General features: G+C 37.3%; 1 protein-coding gene across 1 annotated transcript in view; it reads left to right on the forward strand.

The window, feature by feature from the left end:
* Nucleotides 1–17,743, forward strand: part of ABCB5 (ATP binding cassette subfamily B member 5) — a 41,297-nt gene that overhangs the window by 4,367 nt on the left and 19,187 nt on the right. The window contains exons 5-14 of the mRNA XM_029283112.1: nucleotides 404–575; nucleotides 1,166–1,290; nucleotides 2,153–2,330; nucleotides 3,691–3,804; nucleotides 4,974–5,084; nucleotides 5,414–5,539; nucleotides 5,732–5,935; nucleotides 10,105–10,275; nucleotides 15,819–15,980; nucleotides 17,073–17,339. Coding sequence (XP_029138945.1) covers nucleotides 404–575; nucleotides 1,166–1,290; nucleotides 2,153–2,330; nucleotides 3,691–3,804; nucleotides 4,974–5,084; nucleotides 5,414–5,539; nucleotides 5,732–5,935; nucleotides 10,105–10,275; nucleotides 15,819–15,980; nucleotides 17,073–17,339 — 1,630 coding nt within the window. The remainder of the gene's footprint in view (nucleotides 1–403; nucleotides 576–1,165; nucleotides 1,291–2,152; nucleotides 2,331–3,690; nucleotides 3,805–4,973; nucleotides 5,085–5,413; nucleotides 5,540–5,731; nucleotides 5,936–10,104; nucleotides 10,276–15,818; nucleotides 15,981–17,072; nucleotides 17,340–17,743) is intronic.

Below are 17,743 nucleotides of genomic sequence, written 5' to 3' on the forward strand. Positions count from 1 at the left end.
TGCGCAAGGCGTCCCGGTCCAGAAAAGGTCGCAACTGGTGAATCAGGCGAACCTGATAAAACGCCCCCCTGGTCACGGCCGACAATTGGTCATCCAATGTCAGCCGCGGATCCAGGAGGACTCCCAAGTTGCGCACCCTCTCTGAGGGGGCCAAGGTTTCGCCCCCTATAGACAGCGATGGCGTCAGCTGGCTATGCCATATACCTGTATTCCAAAACACAAATTTCTAAAACTAGGTTTCTGGAACTGTTAATTATAGACAAAGGGTATTCAACTATCATCTGAAATATTTCATAAAAATGTAAGCCGCTACATTTGATTTTTATGTATGCTGATTTCTTTAAATATGTGAATGAAGATAATTGACAGTAACTATTCATCCTCTGTTCTGTTTACATTGCAGGGATATTAACACAATTCACAAGGGCATTGGAGACAAGATTGGTATAATAATCCAAGATTTTTCAACATTTTTGACAGGGGTTATTATAGGATTTTCATATGGATGGAAACTGACGCTGGTGATATTGTCTGTTACTCCTCTTGTTGCTGTTTCTGGTGCCTTATGGTCATATGTAAGTTTCTGGGGTATACATATTAGCATAACACAGCTGCATAATTGTTTCCTGATGCAGGAAATTCACTACTGCAAATTTTCAAATGAACAATACCATCATATACTCAAACATTTCTAGTGAAGCAAAACCTACAATCCTTCAAAATAATTTGTTTCATTGTCAGATGGTTTCTGCCAACACAATTCCCCCTCTATCCAATATCCAATGAGCTGTGGTGTCAGAATGCAAGTAAGCGGCAATATAAAATTTCTAAATAAATCAATAAAATAAAATAAATGCACTTTGTGTAAATAATATGTATATTGAACTTTTATTCAAGGATATATTCACATTCAGAACATATAAACGCTCTTCTGTTTTTCTGTTAGATTAGATAAAATGAGTTTCACCGGTCTGATGCTCTTCAGATGTCTTTCCAATAGCCTAAGGAAGGGCAGCAGTATTTCCCAACATTTCTGGATGGAAATAGACAGGAAAGGCTATCTAAAATGATTATATGATTATAATTATGAATAGAATAGAATAGAATAGAATAGAATAGAATAGAATAGAATAGAAATTGAGTTCAATTATTTTTCTTGAACCAGATACTATCAGCATTGACTGCAAAGGAGCTACTAGCTTATGCCAAGGCAGGGTCTGTGGCAGAAGAAATTTTGTCAGCCATCAGGACAGTTGTTGCTTTCAATGGACAGAAGAAAGCTATAGCAAGGTAAGATGACATTTACATGTCTATAGGACACTGCCTTATGCCAAGATACCAATCCGTTTGTCTGGGTTCATTTTATGTTAATATTTTATATTAATATGTGTTAGGAAGTACTGCTTCTGCAATCTTCCCCAGATCTTTATGAACTAGAACAGGATCAAAGGATCAAAAACAGGTACAGTCTCATTAAGCCTTTTCCAAACCTTAGATTTCCAGCCATCAGGCTGTTTGATCTCTCTGTAAATAACTATTCTTTGGACATAAGATTATGTATGTCATGAAAAATTGTATAGATTAGATTTTTTTCTCCTCTCTCTTTCCAAAAGCTAAAGGGAAGCAAAAAAGATCAGGAACAAAAGCAATGCTCCAATGTAGTATACAAATATACTTCACCTACTTAAATTAATGTGGCCAATAGTTCCCACAGTCAGGATGGTAACTTGGATTATGAAAAATTTGTGCCCTCTCTTGTTCATAAAACACTTTCCTAGTGTTTAAATTACCACAAAAAATAAAGTTTTGTGAGTTTTCCTGTTGCTGAATAATCGTGAAAATTTTGGAGATACAATTTATTCACGTGACATTAAAGTTCATAATGTGTTCTGGCTTGTTCCTGTAATTTGTACTAAATTTCAACCAATGTGTAACATCAGTTTCTTCAATGGAACATCACTGGATGAAATGTCCCTCCTTTTCTCAGGGAAATGTCTTGTAAAAAGACAGATCCAAGGAAATGTCAGTGAGATTTCAACAGCTCCAGGAATTGAATCTTTTTAAAGGAATGATTAAAAGGTACAAATGTTTGCTTATAGAAAAGATGTATCATAAAACTGTGCTAAATCTAACATGCTGGATCTGTTTTCAGGTATGATAAAAATCTAGAAGAGGCTCAGTCTATTGGAACAAAAAAGACAATCACCACTAACATTTCGATTGGTGTGTCCCAGTTTTTGATCTATGGATGCTATGCCCTTGCCTTCTGGTATGGAACCAAGCTCACAGTAGACGAAAAGGATAACTATGATATTGGAAGAGTATTAATTGTAAGTTTACATTTTCTATTGAATGCAAATGTTTAAAATAACTATATATCTAATAAATCTGTTAGATAAATTTAATAAATCTATCATCTAATAAATCAAAAGGTTTTTTCAGGATTTGTCATCTTAAGAAAAAAGAAAAGTTCTAATAAAGTCATTGTTAGATAGGCACCTGTTTTGGGACTCTGGGTGTAACTAAAATGCATGAGGCAGGGATGCAAAATATTTTCTAAGAGCATCTTGAAGTCAGACCGAATGTATATCTGAATTCATCCTGTTGGCATTAAAAGTCAAATATTGATTAAATCTATGTATAGACATGTATACATAGATAAGCCTGTACTCAAGTACCAATTAATTCCAATGAATGTTAGGTTGCCAAATGAATGATCTCTGACAGTGGAGAGATTTAAACCATTCACAGCTTTGCATAGCTGTTAGTATCTACACCATTTACTTTGCTTTCTAATTAAAAAGACCATTATTTCATTTCTAATCTATTGATCATAGTAAATCAGTTAATGAAAATTTACATAGAGATTTCATTAAGGATTTGGGATACTAGGATCCCACCCTTTGACACTGAAAGTGCTGTCAGAGGCATTTGAAGAGATCAGAAAAGTGAAGGTGGTGGACACAACTATGCAACCAAGCCCCACATTTTTTCACTTGTGTCATGCATGTGATGCACATGAAAATGAGGGGTTTTACAGATATGTACACAAAGAGAGAGATAGTATAGTATAGTACAGTACAGTACAGTACAGTACAGTACAGTACAGTACAGTACAGTACAGTATAGTATAGTATAGTATAGTATAGTATATATATTACTATTTAACTCTGCACTAGCTGGCCCACAAATTGTTATCCACAGTATTCTGTTGCTTTTCTTTTCCAAGTTAAATACTAGCAATAACAATCTCTATATGAGGGAGATGCCAATAGTTAAAGGAATTTCATTACAGAGCATATAAACATGATTGCTTACTTGCAGCATATATCCAGCAAGATGATCTGTGCTGAAAATCATATTACTAATCTTAAATTCTTCTTGGTGGGAAAATTACCTTTGAATTAAGGTAGCTTTCATCAAAACAGATATAAATAAAACATCAGTGCTGCCTGATTATATGAAATGATCATATTATGAATTGTTACTATTTTAAAACTATGTTTAAATCAACCTATGAAAACTATAGCCATATTCTGGATAGGGAGACCATGCAGCTCCAGAGTTGCTGCACTGGATCTCTGGCCACCCTGCACCCTCATACTGACTGTAATTACTCTGCTGACTTATTAATTGGATCCACAGAACTGAGCACTTGCATTAAACTATTTTATTTCTTTTACTTGACAGGTTTTCTTTTCTGTGCTTATTGGTGCATTTGCCCTCGGACAGGCCTCCCCCAATTTGGAGAATGTGGCCAATGCTCGAGGAGCAGCCTTCCAAGTCTTTAAAATTATCAAAAAGGTATCTATGGGCTATAATATATAAATATATTTACGGATATTTGAACACTTCGTTTTTGTATTTCTCTGCATCTTCTTAAATAAGAGGAATAACCCTATGGCATATCACTTGAAGGAACAGAGGAAACCTTTGGCCAACCAGGCAATTGCATAAAATGTCAATTCCTTGTTATGGATTTAGAATCTAATTGCAAATGAATCTAAGTTTGAGTGTGTTCAAACTTGACAACTTTAAGACTGGGGAATTCTGGGAGCTGAAGCCCACATATTAAATTTGAAAAACATTGAACTAAATCTTGCGGGAGTATCTTGCTTAGGAAAGAAGAGCCTATGGCAATAGTGGTATGAGAATGATAGGATTTCAAAAATCTAGAGCCTCACTGCCTTTCTTAGCATATTCACATGAATCAAATGAGAATATAACCTGTTAACTATTTCAGCACTGAAAAAGAAGATGAACTGAACTTAAATATTTTTTCTTATTCAGCAATATTCTATTTGATTTCCTTTATTTACTATTCTAACTTCAAAACAATAAATTGTCCATTTGGTAATTATGAATGGAAGTATATAAACTGAAGGCAAGAACAGAATTGTTTCCTATCTTTGTTTCAACTCTTGGTTAAGTTTCAGAACATTTAATTTGTTGATTTTTGATGTAGTGGAATTACCAGTAGAAGGCAAGGCGACCCCTCTAGGGGAAGTAAAGAGTTGGTTAAGGGGAGGAAATGTCTGAGATCAAGCCCTTAAATCTATATCTGCCATTTCCCAAGGTAGGGGAGACAATCTGGCAAGATTCTTGTAATAAAGGTGATCAGCAATAAAGTATCTACTTGGGCGTACTCACAAATGATTCTGGTTGTTTGCACCTGACAATTATATGAATATAACAGGAATCCCAAATGACATTCCTAATATGTTTGAATCTAATTAGCCTTAATTGCTAATGATTCTCATATAGTCAAGTCCTGGCTTTGAAATTTATCAGACATCTATTTCTTATTTGAAAAGGCAGCTATATTTCTCAGAAATGCAATTCTGTAAGAAGAAAAGTAATGGATCATTTCCCATGCTTTACATCTTATACTTATTTAACATTGGAGAAAAACTTGCCTGTATTAAATCTGTATGTATAAAAATTATAGATTTCTTTCCCAATTATTTTTCTAGCCTCGTCCCATAGATAGCAGTTCCACTGAAGGATTCAAGCTGGATAAACTCAGAGGAGAAATTGAATTTAAAAATATCTTTTTCAGTTACCCTTCTAGACCAAATATTCAGGTAAGACAGATTTTTTTTATACCTCTTTTTAGGCCTGTAAAAGAAAAACTGTTTTCTGTATGATCAGGGAAAGATCTTAAGAATATATAATTACAAGCTTCATTACAAAATAGAAACACTCTAGCAGTAATAAAAATGTGTAATTATAGAAGATAAAGGATCTTTTGTAGATATCTTAAATAATTTTAGAATGTTTTCACTGACTAAAAATAGTTAGATAATCTTCAAGAATATTTTTCATGTATTGCAGGCATGACCTGTACAGCATTAAGCCAGAGAGGTGACTAAAACATTTTAAATGTATATTTTTATATTTTGAATAATTCCAGATTCTTAGAGGTTTGAATTTAAAAATACAACCTGGACAGACCATTGCTCTTGTTGGTTCCAGTGGTTGTGGGAAAAGCACTACTATTCAACTCTTGCAAAGATTTTATGATCCACCACAAGGACAGGTAGGTTCATTTTAATGCAAGGACAACTAGGATATCTTATTATTGGGACTTCTGGACTTGACTTTTCAATAAAAGGGCTGACAACCCCAACAACAAAACCTCTAATGTACAGTATCTAAAAAAGCTGTCTGAATCTAGCAATCAAACATCTACACTGGTGGCTCTTACAAACTTCTATTTTCTTTCCTGCAGATCACCATAGATGGGCATGATATTCAGACGCTTAATATCAAATGGATGAGGGAAAACATTGGCATTGTAAGCCAAGAACCAGTTTTGTTTGCTACCACAATTGCAGGCAATATTCGTTATGGCAGAGAGGATATTACTGATTCTGAAATTGAAGAAGCAGCCAAAGAAGCAAACGCTTATGACTTCATAACGAAACTTCCTGATGTATGTAGCACACTTTTCACATTCTTGTAAGGATGATCCTCTAATAAGGATTGGATAATCTGTTTGTCCTCACCCATTTATGTGCTTTTCAGGTCTATCACACATTTTTTTTCTTTAAGCACAATATACTTTATCATAGAGCAATTTATTGAAGCCAGTGTCATCCAACTAACCTTAACACTTGACACCTTGTTGTTTAGCTGATTCTTTATATCTAACATCTGTAACCAGACTTTGTTAAACTAATAATTGTCAGTGTTGGTCTTTGTAGGAATGTCTACAATGATTTAAAAAAAAAAAACCTGGCAAAGATCTTTGCAAGAAGCTAAAAAATGCAGAATGTTGGGATCAAAGCCCCACCCATTATATCCACATGAGAAAACATACAAAAGAGAGAGGGCTTCAGTTGTGGTCTCAATTGCTATTTAGCCTGCTTTCACATGGGCACGCACATGCACACACCCACACACAGAGTTGCTCTTTTGATCTTTTTCTATTGCTAGTTAGACAAAAAAGTGGAATTTATTTCTATCAGTAAACAATAAAGCACGCTTTCCACCTACACCCACAATGCATGTATTCTTTCCATGCTCTATAATATTATCAAACTAACTTAAATGAATTTTCATTGTTGTTGTTAGTTGCAAAGTCATGTCCGACCCATCGCGACCCCATGGACAATGTTCCTCCAGGCCTTCCTGTCCTCTACCATCTTCTGGAGTCCATTTAAGCTCATGCCTACTGCTTCGGTGATTCCATCCAGCCACCTCATTCTCTGTCGTCTCCTTCTTCTATTGCCCTCAATCTTTCCCAGCATTAGGCTCTTCTCCAGTGAGTCCTTCCTTCTCATTAGGTGGCCAAAGTACTTGAGTTTCAACTTCAGGATCTGGCCTTCTAAAGAGCAGTCAGGTAGAATTCCTCTAGGATTGATTGGTTTGGTCGCCTTGCAGTCCAGGGGACTCGCAGGAGTCTTCTCCAGCACCATAGTTCAAAGGCCTCAATTTTTTGGCACTCAGTCTTTCTTATGGTCCAACTTTCACAGCCATACATTGCAACTGGGAAAACCATGGCCTTGACTATACGTACTTTTGTTGGCAGGATGATGTCTCTGTTTTTTAGTATGCTGTCTAGATTTGCCATAGCTTTCCTCCGCAGGAACAAATGTCTTTTAATTTCTTGGCTGTAGTCCCCATCTGTGGTGATCTTGGAGCCCAGGAAGATAAAATCTGTCACTACCTCCATTTCTTCTCCATCTATTAGCCAGGAATTGAGAGAGCCAGATGCCATGATCTTGGTTTTCTTAATGTTGAGTTTCAAGCCAACTTTTGCACTCTCCTTCTTTACCCGCATCAAGAGGCTCTTTAGTTCCTCTTCACTTTCTGCCATTAGAGTGATATCATCTGCATATCTTAGGTTGTTGATATTTCTCCTGGCAATCTTAATTCCAACTTTTGATTCATATAGCCCTGCCTTTCTCATGATGTGCTCTGCATATAAGTTAAATAGGCAGGGCGACAGAATACAGCCTTGCCGGACTCCTTTCCCAATTTTGAACCAATCAGTGGTTCCGTGTCCAGTTCTCACTGTTGCTTCTTGACCTGCATATAAGTTTCTCAACAGACAAATAAGATGGTCTGGTCCTCCCATCTCTTTAAGAACTTGCCACACTTTGGTGTTGATTCTATAAGGTGCTGTAGAGCTTCATAAAACTGGTCAATTTCATCCTCTTCAGCACCAGTGGTTGGGGCATAGATTTGGACTACTGTGATATTGAATGGTTTGCCTTGGATTCGCACTGAGATCATTCTGTCATTTTGGGGATTGTATCCCAGTATTGCTTTTCCTACTCTTTTATTGACTATGAAGGCTATTACATTTCTTCTGAGGGATTCTTGCCTGCAATAGTATACCTGATGGTCCTCTGAATTAAATTCACCCATTCCTGTCCATTTTAGTTTGCTGATTCCTAAGATGTCGATGTTCAGTCTTGTCATTTCTTGTTTGATCACGTCCAGTTTGCCTTGATTCATGGATCTTACATTCCAGGTTCCTATGGAGAAAAGATCTTTACAGCATCGGACTTTCCTTTCACCACCAGATGCATCCACAGCTGAGCGTCTTGTTGGCTTTGGCCCAGTTGCTTCATTCTTTCTGGCGCTACTAGTACTAGCCCTCTGCTCTTCCCCAGTAGCATATTGGACACCTTCCGACCTGAGGGGCTCATCTTCCAGCATCATATCTTTTTTCCTTTTGGTACTGTCCATGGGGTTTTCATGGCAAAGATACTGGAGTGGGTTGCCATTTCCTTCTCCAGTGGATCACATTTTGTCAGAACTCTCTGCTATGACCTGTCCGTCTTGGGTGGCCCTGCACGGCATAGCTCATAGCTTCATTGAGTTACACAAGCCCCTTCGCCATGACAAGGCAGTAATTCATAGCAATACATTATTAATCTTCACATATGAAATGCTTCCACATGCTTGAGGAAAAATCTATAAAGAATTTGAGCTGTTAATCTTTAGAACACCATACTACATTCATTTGAAGTTATAGCAAATATATATTTGCGTATGTTGTATATCCCTCTGAGTGTTTCAATATGTCTTATCATCAAGATTATGAATAACATTTAATATCATGCTTGTCAGGTATTAGAAAGTTTCTGTTTCTGAGGTCTACTTTGTTCTGTAGTAAGGCCCTATCATCCCAAGTGCAGAAGACATCAGTTTAAATAATTCTGAGTTTTGTTTTGAGTTCTACAGCAGAATGACATTCATGAGTCTTGCATACAAATCCTGGTGACACCAATTTTTTTCATCCAACTGTGAAAATTAGAGCGGATAGTGTGGGCAATCTATTTTTTTTCTATACTGTTTAGCCAATTAAAACTCAGAAATCTTTATTCATTTTTCTGAAAATCTCCCAGAGATCATCTATTGCAGTGGTTCCCAACCTTTTCTATACCCTGCACTCTGAGAACGCTTCTGATATATTCTCTCACCCCTTGCAAAAGTTCGAAATAACGGCAACAAATTATGCATATACACTATAATTTTGAAAACCCAAGTTTTCATACCCCCTGGAATATTGTCTCGTACCCCCAGGGGGTGCGAGCATCCCTGGTTGGGAACCCCTGATCTATTGTATTAAGTATTTTGCCCTTGAAAATAATATGGAAACCTCAGGAAGTGCAAAGTGTAATTTTAAGCCACATGAAGAAATATAAAATGCCTTTGTAGTAGCAGTGAGCTTGGTAACTATACAGAGGTCCCAGAAAAAGGAATCTCATCCCACCTTATCTTTCCTTAAGATCATCTTCTCTGCTAAGCCTTGACATTTTGGAATTAGGTCAATTTTTTAGAGTTATTATATAATTTTCTTTGTTTTTCTTGCTAAAATAACATTGGATCATATACTTTTCACTGGTAGACTCTTAAATTAAAGGCATATGCATCCAAGTTACATGGGTGTTTCCAAAACTTTTCTTGAATGAGATTATTAGCTGCTATGTCTTCTGAATATTCAATCATCATAGTATGATACTTTGTTGTTGTAATGGAGATTGAACTAACTGTCTCAATTGTGCAGTTCTTACAGTCAATAGTTAATTATATTTAATAACTGACTTAGTTTAATTATGGTTAATTATAAGGAGGGTTTGTGCATTAGTATATACTCATTTACTTACTTTGAGTAGAGACACTCTCTTTTGAGCAATGGCAATTTTTAATCACACTGGAAACATTAAGAGTCAATGCAGTAGCTCAGAGGTAGAGCAATGAAGTGTTGTATTTATACAGCATTCATATAAGTGAATGGATGTTACTCAGAGCATGCCAACATGGGACTTCCTTTTTTCTTTAAGAATCTTTCATGTCATTGTTTAATTAAACTGTCCCTGAGATTTTGAAACTATTGGCACAGTTCATCTGATCAAAATGTCAAGAGGGCAACAAAGCCATCTCTATATTCAATGAGAAAGAGTATCTGCAGTTAGAAAGTGGTCTGTTTGCTTTAAAACTGTGTATGTGTCCATGTGCACCTGCAGGTACATATTGTGTGTTTGGCTAATATATTCAATATGCTTGCTTGAATACTAATAATCTGTTGTCACTTAGAAACACATATGAGCATAAAAAGTTTTCATTTCTGTATTTTGAATATCCCAGAAATTTAATACGATGGTTGGAGAAAGAGGAGCCCAACTCAGTGGTGGTCAGAAACAACGTATTGCTATTGCTCGTGCCCTGGCTAGAAACCCTAAAATCTTGCTACTGGATGAAGCCACCTCTGCTCTAGATAATCAGAGTGAATCTATAGTGCAAGCAGCACTTGATAAGGTAAACACAGCTGGTTAAATATGACTGTATAGAGCAGGGGTCTTCAAACTTGGCCCTTTTATGACTTGTGGACTTCAACTCCCAGAATTCCTCAGCCAGGCACGCTGCCTTGCTGAGGAATTCTGGGAGTTGAAGTCCACAAGTCATAAAAGGGCCAAGTTTGAAGACCTCTGGTGTAGAGCTTAAAGAATGACGTTAAGAAATTAAAGGCCTGTTGGTAAATAAATGCAAGTAAATGCATTCACAGGTAATCAAATTATTTTCAAAAAAGAAAATTTTACTCAAATATGTATTATTTAGTAAAATATGTATTTCATGATGAGAGAGTGTGATAATTGAATTGAAATAATAAATGAAATGAATCAGTGAAGTACAAAGAAAACAAGGAAAACAAAACAGAAACATGCTATTCTCTGTAGGACATAGATAAAAAATATAATCAATTGTGTTGGTGTACAAGCAATCAATTAAAGTTAAAAGTATGTTGAAGAACATATGTAAGGGCAGTATATGAAGATCTTCTGCATTCTAAGAGAAAGTCAAGCTTGAGGGTCCAGCAAAGTTTGAAAGAGGGGAAAAATTGAAGAGGATTTATATAACAGAAGTCCGAAGTGGGATAGGGTTAGGGTTTTTTAAACAAACTATTTTGTCAATTTGCTTCTATGATAAACACACTCATGTACTCTGAAATGCTATAATTATTGTAACAATAAAATAAAAATCACCTAACAGTAACAATGCTAAAAGATATCAATATTTCAGTGTTTCAGAATGGAGAAAGATAGGCACAGGACTTATTACAACTTTTTACCAGACTCAATGTTGTTTGGATTTAAAGATTATGGGTTTAAAGATTATGTATAAATAAAACCTATACCCTGCCTATATTAGATGGTTTGGTTTTTTTTAAAGGCCATCTTACACTACTCACAACTTAAAGCTACTAATGAAATTTTTAACCTCATAAAATCAAAAGCAATAACATTTATCTAAAGCTTATCATTTAATTTAAGAGCTTCCAACCATTTCACAAGCATCTGGCTCAAAACTGAATGACTAAAAGTATCATTAATGGATAGTGCATGTTCTGGAACCTTAATCAAGATGCTTTGTAATTCAAGGCCAGACAGATAACTCAACAAAGATGATTATAAAACAAATATTTATTCAGGAATACTGGCAGAATTAACGTTTCAGTAGTTTCATCTGGATGTTACATATTTGTTCATTTTTATCGGAAAAATCAGTAATTGCTCCATAATCAATTTAGCCTTCAGCTTGGTGAGTTTTGCAGTCAATATGGTACCACAGAGTTCTAACCTTGGTACGTTGTGGCCTTGTTGTATTGTTAGTCTCGCTTTTCCAAAGATGACACTGACAATGCAGCTCTCCCCACTGTAGACTCTGATGTATCTTATGGTTGCAATCAAAACGACGTAAGTGTGGCTCTCCCCGCTGTAGACTGTGATGTATCTTAAGGCTGCATTCACCTTCGTTGACACATCAGAGGAAGCGTACAATTCTTTCTTTTGTACGGTGGCGAGTGAGCTGGAGACATACATGCATTGCACGTGTATGCTTTGGAGACATCTTAAGAGTGCACTCCATGACTCCCAGTCTTGTTTTCGTTCTGGCAGACGCGGCCTGTCCCAATGTGTAGTGCTTTGGGAGAACGCGCGTAGCTGCAGAGATTGTTTGTCCACTATGGCCAAAGCTGAGTCATTGTGGACAAACAATCTCTGCAGCTATGCGCATACTCCCAAAGCACTTGCCACACTATTGACCCCAACGAACCAAAACACAGATGGTAACCAGATGGGTCCACCTGCAGCGGCAACGCTTACACAGCAGGAAGTGCAACTGCTCTGAGATGAGCTCGCCAGAAAGGAGTCAATATTGAGGCAACAGGAAGTGGCATCCTGAAGATCCGCCCCCAGACCTGACCACAGAGGAGAATCTCGACCACCAGCTGTGCCAGCCTACCAGGGAGCCGGCAACGCACCATCTGAACGATGAGAAACCCTCCAACAAGTAAGCACACAAGAAGTCAGGTCCCCTCAGCTCAATGTAAGGGCAGAGGAATTCAGACCAAACCCACAAAGTCCCTCCTATGTGCCATGGCAAGATACCCTCAGCAGACAACATGCTGAAGAAAGTCACCAGCCAGACATGGCACATGCTCCCGCTCTCGGAAGCGACGCACCACCTCCACCTGGCTACAGCCCATACGCTGGACCAATGTATCCTCCAACATTTGGTGGAAGAAGGTTGGACATGGCTTCCAGAGGCGTGCAAAAATTCTTCGACAAACCAGGGAAGGACTATTTATTGTGGAAGCAATTTTTCAAGCAAGCCATCCGTGATGAGAAGCTACACCCAGGGGAAGAGATCGGGTTTATGTCGGCATGGCTGGGACCAGAATCCTTAAAGGTAGTGGATGCCATCTTCGTAGCATGTTTGAGTGACCCACCCATCATCCTTCAATTAGCCTGGAAAATGCTCGACAAGCACTATGGGGCACCTACTTTGATACAGTCCACATTTCTCAAGGATCTCTACGATTTCCCTGTCATCAATATGAACGATCCTAGTTGGAGATTCTCCAACTTACTAGAGCAACTCTCGGCAGCACAACAAAGTCGCACCATGCCGGGACTTGCCTGCCTTGACCAGTTTGACACGCAGAAGATTATCATCCAAAAATTACCATGGCAGTTGAAAGATCAATGGCGCAAAGAATCCTGGTCTTACAGGAAGCAGGACCCCAGCAAACCTCCACCTTTTGCCATTCTTACAGATTTTGTTTCGATCAATCAGAACTGTACAATGACCCTTATTACCTTGATGTCGATGACAAACATTTTACGATGCCAAAACGGACCAATCACAACTTAGGCACTAACAAGGGTCCTTTCCAAGCCACAGAGGACAAAGCGCCTATTTCAGTATACAAGACAGAGGTCACGACCCAGCCAAAGAAGACTTCAGATGCGCAACTGCCAAGGAGTATTCATTTCAAACCTCACCTGTCCGAAAAAGGCCTGACTTGTCCAATTCATAAATCTTCACACTCTCTAAACAATTGCAGAGAATTTGGAAGAAAGTCCCTGGATGATCAAAAGGCCCTGCTCAAGGAGTTTAGGATATGCTACAAGTATTGTGACTCTATGGATCACATGGCCAAAGATTGTGCAGTTAGGGTGAAATGCCACCTGTGGAACAGTGACAAGCATCCGGCGGCCTTACATTCAGACTCTAAGAAGCCCTCTGAGAAGCCAAAATAAGCAACCTCAACTCCTCCCACAATGACGGAGCCTCAACATGCTTCCAAAGAGCACCCAGTACCGATGGGAGTATACTGCACAGCAATATGTGGTGACTTACCGCACCCTCGTTCATGTTCCCCCATCTTTTTAGCTAAAGTGTATCCCGACGGGAGACCAGAAGAGGCTGTAAAGATGTACGTCATATTAGATGTACACAGCTGTACCACAATAGCTAAGTCAGCATTTTTCAACCTCTTTGACCTCCCGACTGAACTAACAGAGTTCGCAGTACAAACGCTCACAGTACCAATGAGCACGTGGGGAGGAAAATCTCTGGACTACACATAGAATCGATAGACGGGAATTCACCGTTCCTGTTGCCACCAGTGTTGGAATGGGAGAACTTACAGACAATCGCAGCGAAATCTCAACACCAGAGGAGGCAATAAACTTTCCTCACCTAGCTCACGTAGCCGATCTAATCCCTCCCCTAGATCCTGAAACCGAAATTCTACTTATGGTGGGACAAGACGCTCATGAAACTATTGGTTCCAATGAAAGAATCAAAGGCCCACCAGGTACCCCAGTAGCCATTAAGATGGAACTCGGATGGGCCATAGGAGAGACGATATGTATCGATAAGCTGCAAACGCCAACCCAAGTGAACGTCTTGAAGACTTCCATTCTCAGTAATGGGAGAGCTTCCCACCGAGAACCATGCCAAGAACACTTTACGCTTTCGACAGCCAAGCCTACTTTAGGAGGTTCCAGAACAGTGCAGATGGGTGTGTGTTTTTTATTAGTGCTTGTATGTGTGTGTCTTGTTTTTCTGTAGTATAAGTTTCAGTATTAGTCAGTTTTGACAAGATGATTCATTAACCATTTATCCTGTGGTTATTCTATTAATACCAATGTACTTTCCAGAGAAAAGAGTCAGAAAGTTTCCTTTAGCATTCCAGTTCTTGCTTTTTTTATGAATCGGGAGATTGTTTCCATTTTATAAAAGGACTCATTGCAAAGAGAAAGTTAGCATTCTTAACTGAAGCTACACCACCCACAATTATCCCATAATTAATCTACCAAATCTACCAAAACAGGAGCTTTGTTTAAACAGCTCCAGATGATGGTGTCTCCCATTATTCCCAAATGAAAGTGAAATCTGAATGATATAGACAATATTTCCATTATTTTAGTCAGCCAAACTATAAAAGGATATAAAATATAAAAATAAATGATAATGAATATTTTCATCATTCTTAGAATGTGTACAGATCAAAAGCCAATCTAGACATAAGACCAAAAATCTAAGATGATAAACTCAGCGAATTTGAAAGGATACTCTGAAAATTTGGAAAGTGGCTCCTTTATTTATTTGATAGCTACTTAGGCATTTCAAATGTTGCTAGGTGGTTTTCAGTAAAGAAATAGTGGTTTTATTTATATAATTTATAATTAATAAGTATACAATACATGCTTATTATGAGAATACAATGAAACCACAATACTCTCCCCAACAGAAAGTTGCAATCATTTCCACAAAACAGAAAGTGTATGTCTGTTATATTTTGTCCCAGTGCTGTGGTCAGAAACAATATGATTTATACTAGACAAAGGTCCTGGAGAGACAAGAGACTTTCTTTTTCCAAAATACTTTAAGCTAGAGTGCATAGCTAAATGTCTCTGGAGATTCTCAGTCATCCAAATCATGGTTGTCCCAAAGGGGCTTTTTTCAAAAGGCAACTGGACTTGCTTGGTTTTTCCTTAAAGATTTTTCACTTTTTATCCAAGAAGCTTCTTCAGTTCTGAACTGAAATTCTAAACTAGAGGTCTTCAAAGCAGCCATCTTCAGTTGTATGGATCTTTTATAGTTGTCCCATATTATACTTCAATTGGTGTGAAGCATTAGCCATGATTTAAAGCACTCTATCAATAATGAAACTTGTGGCATAATGTTAACCAGATAAATTTAGCTATACGTAAACTTTTAAATCTTCATGATATGTTCAGCCTTATCTAAACAACTATGGATTGCAAACATATTTTCAGAAAATATGAGATATAAATAAGCACTAGAATGTCTTATTAAACCAAATAAGTGGGTTAAGAGCAACATATTTGAGAAATCTACATCATTTATGACATGAGCTAAATTTTAAGAGATCTGATCTCTAAATTATACATGAAGAAATATAGGATGGAATTGTGAAGAAATTCGTGTTTTAGATAAGGTTTTTTTTCCTCTTTATTTATTTCTTTTTCTTTTATCCTTCTTTGAAGGCCAGGGCTGGGCGCACCACCATTGTAATTGCTCACAGACTCTCTACAATCAGGACAGCTGATGTTATTGCTGGCTTTGAGAAGGGTGTTCTTGTCGAACAGGGGACACATAGTGAACTCATGGCACATAAAGGAGTTTACTATGCTCTTGTAATGCAGCAGGTAATGAGATTCAGAGGCTTGGTTCAAATGTGACACTATATGCTTTATGGGGATAATTCCCAAGTGTGCACTTTCTGCCCTTTCCCATATCCTAACTGTGAAAGGTTTGGAATCTTCCATTTTGGGTAAATTGCAATATAGCATTATCTACAAGGGGGGAAATATTCCACCTTAATAAATGATGATCTGAAACTATCTTGTTTTCATCATAGCCAAGAGAAGCTACTATTTGTCCAGATTTACATGTTGAAAGCTGTACTTTGGCTAAACATAAACAAAACCTGTAGCTATTCCAAATAGAGTACAAGAACACATTCTATAATACTGAATAATAGTCAAGTAAAGTTAATGAGAGGTTATTGGCTCTCTCCACAGGTCAAAGAAATATAATCCTTAAACTACATGAGCACTTTGTGGAATTTTTGTGTGTGTGTTTTTTTTAATTTAAAATCTGAACGTTTAACAGCTTTTGTTTCTTGGACATGGTACTTACAAAGCAAAACATTCACTTCCAGAGTAATCTCTTTTCCCCAAGAATGCCATTGGATTCTGTATAGTTCCCAGATTTGTGAGAAAATGATCATAGTAATGCTTCAAACATAGGTAAATGCAGTCAGGTTTTCAAGATTCTGTTACTGTAGCCCAGTATTTCTCAATTTTGACTGCTTTAAGGTAGAAGGACTTTAACTCCCAGAATTCCTCAGCCAACCATGATTTTTTTTTTACTACAGTCATTAAGCAAATCACAAAACTGTTAAGTGAATCCAACTTGCTCCATTGACTTTGCTTGTTGGAAGCCAACTGGCAAACATGTAACCCTGGGATGCTGCAGCCATACATGTCAGTTGCTAAGTGCCCAAATCACAATCTCATGGCCATGGAAATGCTGCAATAGTCGTAAGTAAGAGGACCAGTCCTAAGTCACTTTTTCATTGCAATTGAACTTCAAACAATCACTAAAGGAATGGTTATAAGTTGAGGACTACCTGTAGATTTAATTCTCATAAGTTGTAATTAGAAAAATTAACCCCATTGGTAATTTATTTTTTTCCCTATTTTTGTTTTCAATTTATAAATGTTTAGAATTACCAGGGAGAAGAAAAAGAGAGTGAAACTTCAAATGAAGAGACAGAATTTGAGACTGAGGATGAAAATAGTGAAATTTCTGAGAAAGAAGATTTATATGAAACAGCAGATCTAAATGATTTGGGGGGTTCTAATGGTGGCACAGAAGTGGTTAAGTATGGAAGTTTACGAAGAATATCCAACAGACCTTCTCTCAGTAGAGCATCTACTAAAAGATTTTCTGAAAGGAAAAGGAGAAAAAAACAGAAGAAGAAAGCAAAGAAGGTCCATGTGGTTAGTATTAAGATTATTTCTAAAATATCTTCTGTGTTAAAAATATGACTCCTCCGTAAGTGGTTTAGTGCTATGTGAAAATTGGCATCTCCATCTTTTGGTTCTAGTAACAAACCAGAATTATAAGAGAAGCTTTGTTCTTTCCATAAATGCCTTATATTTATCCATGTATTTGATTTCATTTTCAGATAAATTCATAGGTAAAGATAACCCAATTGTTAGGAAATATTGGTATTCAGTTTCATTCATCCCTGACCTGTATTTGGTCATTATGATAATGTATATGTCAAATAATATGAACAACTTGAGAATACCAGTTAGAAAATTTGTTACACTTCTGAACTTTTGAAATATATTGTATTTCAAATATGCCACATCAAAATTTCATCTGAAACACACAACAC

This window comes from Protobothrops mucrosquamatus, unplaced genomic scaffold, assembly GCF_001527695.2.
Source record: "Protobothrops mucrosquamatus isolate PMUCROS unplaced genomic scaffold, P.Mucros_1.0 scaffold21, whole genome shotgun sequence".
In the NCBI taxonomy this organism is placed as follows: domain Eukaryota; kingdom Metazoa; phylum Chordata; class Lepidosauria; order Squamata; family Viperidae; genus Protobothrops; species Protobothrops mucrosquamatus.